The sequence below is a fragment of the Vicia villosa genome, linkage group LG2, assembly GCF_029867415.1.
Source record: "Vicia villosa cultivar HV-30 ecotype Madison, WI linkage group LG2, Vvil1.0, whole genome shotgun sequence".
Taxonomy (NCBI): Eukaryota; Viridiplantae; Streptophyta; class Magnoliopsida; order Fabales; family Fabaceae; genus Vicia; species Vicia villosa.
Window position 1 is genome coordinate 109,949,902 of NC_081181.1, and position 9,735 is coordinate 109,959,636.

Sequence of the window (9,735 nt, forward strand, 5' to 3'; positions counted from 1 at the left end):
TCCAATATGACTGCTACTTGTGAGCCAATCTTCAAGTTGTTAAAGAAAAATCAAGGATGTGTGTGGAATGAAGATTGTCAGAAAGCTTTTGACAACATCAAAGAATATCTGCTTGAACCTCCCATTTTGCTCCCTCCAGCTGAGGGAAGGCCTTTGATTATGTACCTCACAGTGCTTGAAAATTCAATGGGATGTGTGTTGGGACAGCATGACGAGTCTGGTCGAAAAGAGTATGCAATATACTACCTTAGCAAAAAGTTTACCGAGTGCGAAACAAGATACTCGCTGCTTGAGAAAACTTGCTGTGCTTTGGTGTGGGCTGCTCGCCGACTGAGACAGTATATGTTGAACCACACCACCCTATTGATTTCCAAAATGGATCCGATTAAGTATGTATTTGAGAAACCTGCATTAACTGGAAGGATCGCTCGCTGGCAAATGTTGTTATCAGAATATGATATTGAATATCGAGCTCAGAAAGCTGTGAAAGGAAGTGTGTTGGCAGAGTACCTCGCTCACCAACCAATTGATGATCATCAATCTATCAGAATGGACTTCCTAGATGAAGATATAATGTATTTAAGATCTCAAGATTGGGATGAACCATTGCCAGAAGAAGGGCCAGATCCTGAATCCAAGTGGGGTTTAATTTTTGATGGAGCTTCTAACGTTCATGGCCATGGAATTGGCGCCATTATTGTCACTCTGCAAGGGTCACATGTACCTTTCACTGCAAGGATATGTTTTGATTGTACAAATAATATTGCTGAGTATGAAGCTTGCATCATGGGACTTGAAGAGGCCATTAATCTGAGAATTAAGATTCTTGATGTTTATGGAGATTCTGCGCTTGTGATTAATCAAATTAAAGGAGAATGGGAAACTCGTCATCCTGGCTTGATCCCTTACAAAGATTATGCCAGAAGGCTGTTGACGTTCTTTAACAAAGTTGAATTCCACCACATCCCTCGAGATGAGAATCAGATGGCTGATGCATTAGCCACATTGTCCTCCATGTACAAAGTGAACTTCCATAATGAGGAACCTCAGATTACAATCAGGCGTCTTGATAGACCTGCTCATGTATTTGCAGTTGAGGAATCAACAGATGAAAAGCCTTGGTATTTCGATATTAAGCATTTTCTTCAGAATCAAGAGTACCCACTTGGGGCATCAAATAAGGATAAGAAAACTTTGAAGAGATTGGCTGGCAGTTTCTTCATCAATGCTGATGTTTTGTATAAAAGGAATTATGACATGGTTTTGCTCAGATGCGTGGATAGACACGAAGCAGACATGTTGATGCATGAAATTCGTGAAGGTTCTTTTGGTACTCATGCCAATGGACACTCGATGGCTAAAAAGATGCTTAGAGCAGGTTACTATTGGCTGACAATGGAATCTGATTGCTACAAGTTTGTAAAGAAGTGTCACAAATGTCAAGTGTATGCTGACAAGATTCATGTGCCTCCAACACTTCTCAATGTTATTTCTTCTCCATGGCCTTTCTCTATGTGGGGTATTGATATGATTGGCATGATTGAACCCAAGGCTTCGAATGGACATCGATTCATCCTGGTAGCAATCGATTACTTTACCAAGTGGGTAGAAGCTGCTTCATATGCTAATGTGACAAAGCAAGTTGTGGTCAGATTTATCAAGAACAACATCATCTGCAGATATGGTGTACCGAGCAAGATCATTACTGATAAAGGCTCAAATCTGAACAACAGCACGATGAGAGAACTGTGTGAAAGTTTCAAGATTGAACACCACAACTCTTCGCCTTATAGGCCAAAGATGAATGGAGCTGTTGAAGCAGCAAATAAGAATATTAAGAAGATTGTGCAAAAGATGGTTGTTACGTACAAGGACTGGCATGAGATGCTCCCATTTGCTTTGCATGGGTACCGTACGGCTGTTCGTACTTCAACCGGGGCAACCCCCTTTTCTTTGGTTTACAGTATGGAAGCAGTGCTCCCTATTGAGGTTGAGATTCCATCACTGAGAGTTTTAATGGAAACCAAGTTATCTGAGGTTGAGTGGTGTCAGAGCAGGTTTGATCAATTGAATTTGATAGAAGAAAAGAGAATGACGGCTTTATGCCATGGTCAGTTGTACCAGAAAAGAATGAAGAAAGCTTTTGATAAGAAGGTTCGACCTCGTGTATTCAGAGAAGGCGACCTCGTGCTCAAAAGGATCTTGTCTTTCACCTCTGATTCAAGGGGCAAGTGGACTCCTAATTTTGAAGGACCATATGTTGTTAAGAAAGCCTTCTCTGGCGGTGCATTAGTTCTTGCAACTATGGATGGAGAGGAGCTCCCATGTCCCGTGAATGCTGATGTAGTCAAGAAATACTTCGCCTAAAAATAATAAAAGAACAGCTTGCTAAGTTGAAAACCCGAAAGGGCGGCTTAGGCAAAAAAGAGCGTCTCGGTGGATTGAAAACCCGAAAGGGCGGTCCAGGCAAAAATTAGAGACATAAACAGAATAAAATACCCGGTGGACTGAAAACCCGAAAGGGCGGTCCAGGCAAAATTTAGGGATTCATGGCAAGTAACTACATCAGACAAGACTTGATCATCAGCAGTCATCTGTTTATCATAAGAAGTTCAACACATTTCAACGGAAGCCTTTGCTCAGGAATTCCAAGTTGAGAGAGAGGATAGGGTCATTACATTTCAATGTACCTTTTCCACAAAATTACCACTTTCCAAATTTTGTAATAATCCATGGGGTCTTGCCTTTTGCAGGCTACCATTCTATTAAAAAAGTTTGAGCCTTTACCTTTTATTGGCAATCTTATTTCTTTCATATCTCTCAAAATGTCATTTATTGTTGGTAGTAATTTTTGAAACAAAAAGAAAATTGATCTCAACAAAATCCTTTTTTGAAATATATAAAAAGGAAGTTTTACTGTGATCCATAAGTGCATTACAAGGAATGGATATGTTGATATATTCATATGCAAAAGAAGAAGAATGTGTTCCACTCAATGCACCTTTGGCCTGGTTCGAATATGATGTAGAACTCAGCTCTTTTGTTCTCTCAACTCCGATGTTCCCCTGGTGTTGGGTAGCGTTTATTCTGAAGCCATCAAAAGGTTGTTATAGCAGTTTCTGCTCTGGTGTTCAGCTTGAGACATGCTTGATTATGTTATTTTCGTACTCCATCTCTTGAGTTAATTCTTGTGCTAAGTTTTGGCAGCATATGCATCATTAACATGCATAAAAAACAGTCATACATTCACATTTGCTATCATGAAGTTTACTGTCAAACAGATTGCTCTTTCATTTAGAGTGTCTTAAGCAGAAAAAGCTCACTTTCCTTGAAAATCCCCACTGAATTTGTTTCTAGGTGGATAATATGTTTCAGTTATTCTGTTCAGATGTCTACGAACAGAAGACCAGTGAGTTTCTCCCTCACTTGGTCCAGTCTTTTTGGCAGCTTCTTTCCATTTGGTCATGGATTGAATTTTGGTTGCTGGACGATGAATATTGAGATTATGCATTTGTGTTTGCATCCTCAAATCATTGAAAAAGTATTATTGATTGCTCTTCACCGTCATTGATACAAGGGGCATCTCTTTCATACCTTCAGTGGAACGTTGGTATGTGTTATCGTCAGTGGTACGGCGGTACATCTCTTTCATCGTCAGTGGTACGTCGATGAATTATCCCTTTTTATATCATCAGTGGTACGGTGGTATATCTCTTCATACCTTCAGTGGAACGTTGGTATGTGTTATCGTCAGTCGTACGGCGGTACATCTCTTTCATCGTCAGTGGTACGTCGATGAATTATCCCTTTTTATATCATCAGTGGTACGATGGTATATCTCTTAATACCTTCAGTGGAACGTTGGTATGTGTTATCGTCAGTGGTACGGCGGTACATTTCTTTCATCGTCAGTGGTACGTCGATGAATTATCTCTTTCTATATCATCAGTGGTACGGTGGTATATCTCTTCATACCTTCAGTGGAACGTTGGTATGTGTTATCGTCAGTGGTACGGCGATACATCTCTTTCATCGTCAGTGGTACGTCGATGAATTATCTCTTTTTATATCATCAGTGGTACGGTGGTATATCTCTTCATGCCTTCAGTGGAACGTTGGTATGTGTTATCGTCAGTGGTATGGCGGTACATCTCTTTCATCGTCAGTGGTACGTCGATGAATTATCTCTTTTTATATCATCAGTGGTACGATGGTATATCTCTTCATGCCTTCAGTGGAACGTTGGTATGTGTTATCATCAGTGGTACGACGATACATCTCTTTCATCGTCAGTGGTACGTCGATGAATTTCTCTTTAATACCTCCAGTGGAACGTTGGTATGTGTTATCGTCAATGATACGGCGATACATCTCTTCATATCATCAGTGGTACGATGGTGTGTTTTCTGTTAACGGAAGATTGACATTCTGATTCAGGATGCATACTTTCTCATCCCAAGTGAAAGAGGATACCCCATTTTCTCACCTCCAGCGAAAGGTGATGCTTTAACCTCTCTGGTGCGAAATATTTTCCCCAGAGAAGTTTCTTTTCCCACCAAAGTTTCGTCTCTCCAACAAAGTCTTGCCTTCCCCAGTGGAGTTATGCCAACAAGACATTTGTTTTCCCCAGTGGAGTTCCTTTTTTTTCTCCCCGGTGTTGCCGTGTTTTATCCTCACCATATGCATTCATTAAACATTGCATAGCATCTTAGGTTCAAAAATTGTGTTTTATATATTTAAGTCTCTTCGATTTCGTCAAAACGAAGATTTCCAATCATCGTATCTCCAAATCGAAGAAACTTAAATAGGGGCATCTGTCACACCCCAATTTTTGACCCTAAGATCCTATATCATTCATATCCCCAATCATTAATCAAGAGCTTCACTTGGAAGTTTTGTTTGTGGTGTTGCACTCACCTCATCAATAAGAGGGACCATCAAGCACCAATGATTGTTTATCTTATATGCATATTATACTAACCCAAATACCAAAAATATTGCTTTGTTTCTTTGAAGGCTTTTGTTTTGTAGGTACCAAGCCAAGACATGCAATAAACAAGGCATTTTCCACATTTTGGACTGATGAAATCGATTTCCCTACTGGGTAAATCGATTTCCCTGCAGCAATTTTCAACAAAATCACATTCTGGACAGCATGAAATCGATTTCCCTAGTGTATTTTGCGCCAAATTCTCTTCCGGAACAGAGTGAAATCGATTTCACTCATGGGGAAATCGATTTCCTTGGGGCGAAATTCAAAAAATATAGAGAGGGAAGCTTGACATCATTTTGGCACCTTTTTCTTTGATCATTTTTGTTATTTTACCAATTTTCCACCTCATCAAAATTAACCCCTTCATTAAACCCACTTAAACCTCATTTTACCATTTAAACACCAATTAAACATAAGCTAATTACCAAATGCAAAAAGACCAAACTACCACTACTCTTGTTCCAATTCTATAAATAGAGGTCTCTACTCTCTCATTTCTCAAGCTTTGAGAGCCAACAAACCCCTTGCAATTTCTCTCCTCATCCCTACCAAATTCACCAAAGCTCTTTGTTCTTTCATAAAGTTTGTGAGTCACACCTTGAACCTCACAAACTTTGAGCTAAGCCACCTTTCATTTCACTCTTTTTCTTCAATTGTTGAGAGATCAAGATTTGTGTTGGTGATTATTGAAGTGGATCTAAGTTTTGTTCAAGAATTGGTAATTTTCATTATCTTTTTTTTCATCTACCATAATGTGATTCTTTGTTGCTTGTGTTCAATGCATCTTTGATGCTATATTGGTGTTATTTGATGGTGATTTGATGGAAAATTCGTGCTCCAATGGATATATGATCATAAGGTGTTTGTATGTTTGCTCAAGTTGAGTTTTATGCCTTCTAATGCTGTTTTTTTGAAAATTGCATAGAGGAAATCGATTTCCTCCTTGCAGAAATCGATTTCCACTTTGTTTCTGCGCCTGATTTGAAAAACTGCACTATGGAAATCGATTTCCCCCTGCATGAAATCGATTTCCTGCTGGTAGAATGTGGTTTTTTGCCTTTTTTATGCTTGTTTTGGCTTCCTACTTCCTCCACTTCATTAATATCATTGGATCTAGGATGTTGATAGGTTTGAAAGAACCAAATCCATAATATTAGATGACTGATATTAATGATAGTGTGAGTTGATTTTACTTTATGCATTTTATCTTCTTCTTCTCTTTTTTTCTTTTGATCGATGAAAGTCTTAATACTTTGAGAATTCTTATGGATTCTTAGTAAAGACTAGATCGTTACCTATTTTCTTTTCGTGCGGTATTGCTTTCGGAGAATGATCTACATATCATTTCTCTCGCATGCATTAGCACATAAAGTTTTGACCGGCCTCGTTGTAGGGTGATTTCTACATAAATCACTTGGCGATCTGCTTAACATAGCGCAATATTTCGTGTCCCGAATAAAAAAGATCAAATATGGAAGAGAATTGTATGCGGTTGATTTAAGACTTATGGAGGTTTATCGTGTAGTCGCTATGATTTTATCAAGCTTCTGATAAATGTCCATTGAATTTAAATCCGAGAACATCCTTCACTCACCATCGATCTTTATTACTAACTTTGATAACATACTTGACAAGTTTCAAGATGGTTATCTTTAACATTTAACAATTGACTTTAATTTCCGCAATTTAATATACCGCTCTTTATATTTCTCGCTTTATTGCTTTATTTTATCATTTCATCATATTTACATTCCGCTATTTTTCCTTTGTCCATTTGGACATTTATATTTCCGCTATTTTCTCTATGTCCATTTGGACACTATGTTTATGTTTCCGCTATTTTCTTTTTGTCCACTTGGACCATACTTTACTTTTATGCTAAAACACTAACAAACAACAAAAATCTAAAAAACACTTAAGGCTCTCTTTTGGACTATTGGTTACTATCCCTAGCATTTTGGAGATTCGGACTTATGGACTTAGTACCTCTGGACCCTTATGATATTGTTACTCTGCTGTTATTCTGTCTGTCTGGCATTGGATTGTTGTCTGTTTATGTGTGCAGGTATTTCCTTGAAAGCCCTTGATGGTTAATTCCAAGGCATTGATATAAGGATTTTACCCGAAAACAGCCGTTACTCTGCCCGATTTTCGTCAGAATTTTTAATGTGCTTAATGCAAAGTGGTGCTAAGATAATAAATTAATCTGGATCCCCAAGTGATAATGTTGGTTTAGTATTGATATTCCAAAGGATGGGAAATCTACCTTGACTCACAATGTCAAGTGTTGGCTTCTTATTTCGGTTAGACCGTTTCTTTCCTTAACTTTTATTTTACGCAATAGGATAGCCTCTTCATCTCCTCCCCTTCTTAAATTTTCAAAATCTCCTCCCTTTTTTTCAAAAAGCCTTCTTATGTTTGCAATCTTTTCAAAACCTTTTCTTTAAAAAATATCTTTTGCCCTTAGTGGCTTTTCTTCAAAAGTTTAGACACTATTAATTGTCGAAACGAGTGGTTATACCCCACGATTTTGAAATTGATTGATATAATGAGATCTTTTCCGCGTGAGAGAGCTAGTGGCATACTCGTTGATTTTATCCGAGTTGGAGCCCTTCTTTCATTTGTGATGCAAAGAACTCGTTTGTTCTCATGCTCAAGATCAATGGCTGAGTATTTCTCTCCGACGACGATAAAGTGTTTATTCGTTTTTTTAAAACGTTTTCCCTTTTAAGCGGAACTATATTAGCTCTGACTTCTCCATTGCACCGAGGAGGTATGTAGGCACAAAGCTTAACGCTTTGCCGAGCTTATTTTAAAAACAAAACAAACTCTTTTTTAGCACACACGACACAGATTTTCAAAAAGGTTCCTGTGGAGTACCACAGATATGAGGGGTGCTTAAAACCTTCCCCTTATATAATCAACACCCGAACCTGAGTTCTCTTTCTTGTTTTAAAAACAAAACTTTGGGTTTTTCGTTCTTTTCCCTTTTCCTTTGAAAAAAATAAGGCGCGGTGGCGATTTCAAAAGAAATATTGAGTCGAGTCAATTCCATGGCTTCGATCTCAGATTTTCCCTGCTACACGTATTATCAAAGACATTTGTTCTTGGTGACTAACATCTGGAGTACAATCAAGTATCACTGAGAAATACTTTGCTTGTTTGGTTTTTCTAATGATTTCATTTTTAATTGCAGAAGCAAGCAAAAGTATTAATTCATTTTAAATGTTATGTCCAAGAAAGTGAACATGAATATTATCATTTGTAATACGTCTAACATGTTCTTGGACAATTGGATCAAATTCAGCCAACATTTCAATTAAACCCAAAAAATTCCCATTGCTTTTTTGGTACAATCTCTCATTAGAACCACGAAAGGCCAAATTATGTTTAGCAAGAAATTTCACTATTGAAATAATTCTTTTTAAAACACTTTTCCAATGATCCTTTTCTTTGTTAATCAATCTTTGAGATGTTTTATCAATTGTTTGAAAATTTTGCAATCTTGGACGCAACTCATACCACGTAGTCATATTCTTAACATGTTCCATGCCTTTCTCGTGCTCTCTAAGCCTTTCACCAACATGTGCCCAATCACCAAAACCCTCATTTGCTAATTGACCTCTACCAATCCCTTTTTTAAAAATTTTACAGCAAAAACAAAATACTCTATCAAGATCTTTTGAATAAACAAGCCAATCTCTATCACACTTTTCTGCATTTGATAAAAACTCTCGTATACAAATTTGTCGTAAAACGCCTAGATGATTTATCTTTAGGACCCTTCACTATAGAGAAATCTCTTCTAGGACCTTTTGAAGCTAATAAATCAATCATTTTAGACTCAAGGGAATCCCAAATTCTTGGATCAAATATATCATTACGATTGTCATTAACACTATCAACATTCTCAGCATCTAAATCAACATCTAGTTGATCAATTTTGGTAGTATCAAAATCAATATCATTAACACTATCAACATACTCAGCATCTAATTGATCAATATTATCCTCCATAGTTTCAGATAAAACTAATTCTTCAAAACTTCTTAAATTAACATTATCAACATTTGAATTTTCAATTGGAATTTGTGGTTTTTTTATAAGAAATTTATCGAGAGCTCCTGCTTGAGATTGAGTTAGCTCATTAATTCTTTTCTTTTTCTTGCGTTTCTCATATCCCGAATCAAACTTTCTAAGTTTAGGAGGTAATTTAGGAGACATAATAAAATAATGAAAAAAGTTAAAACCTGAAGTTTCTCACTATTCTTGATTAAATCTGCAGCGTTGAATTTGAACCACATACCCAATATTGAAGTTGAATCGAAAAATAAAATTAAAAGATCATTAGTTATTTGTAAATAAAATCATACATCAACAAATAAATAAAAAACAATGAAAAAAGAAATAACAATTAACAAATAATTATAGAATTTATATGCTAGAGAAAAAGAAAACAAGAAAACTATACACCAAAATTTATATATATTTGTTAATTATATAAGTTATGAAAGGTAGTGCTTGAAAAGAAAACAAATTTTTTTACGCAATAGAACAATGTCATGAGCTAAATTGTACCTTTGGAAAATTGATTTTGAGAAATCCTAATACTGTAGTAGAAGACGGCGGTCGACAAGTAGATAGGTATGATAGTAGTATTATAAGTATATAATATTAATTGCTTGTCAAAATTTTTTATAATATTAATTTGTATTCATTAACCCTAGTATTATGATCCTATA

At 36.7% G+C, this 9,735-nt stretch overlaps 1 protein-coding gene across 1 annotated transcript; it reads right to left on the minus strand.

The window, feature by feature from the left end:
- Window positions 1-8,214: 8,214 nt before the first annotated feature.
- On the minus strand, window positions 8,215-9,217 carry LOC131649779 (uncharacterized). The gene is made up of 2 exons (XM_058919537.1): window positions 8,736-9,217; window positions 8,215-8,617 (listed from the first exon to the last, which is right to left on the minus strand). The coding sequence occupies exons 1-2, from the start codon at window positions 9,215-9,217 to the stop codon at window positions 8,215-8,217; spliced, it is 885 nt and encodes a 294-aa protein (XP_058775520.1).
- Between the last annotated feature and the right edge of the window lie 518 nt (window positions 9,218-9,735).

Bases quoted from the DNA above. Each gene is read 5' to 3' on its own strand.
- LOC131649779 (XM_058919537.1), bottom strand. From the start codon at position 9,217: ATGTCTCCTAAATTACCTCCTAAACTTAGAAAGTTTGATTCGGGATAT. The intron at 8,618-8,735 runs GTATACGAGAGT...AGGGATTGGTAG, and splicing joins AGGCGTTTTACGACAAATTT to AGGTCAATTAGCAAATGAGG.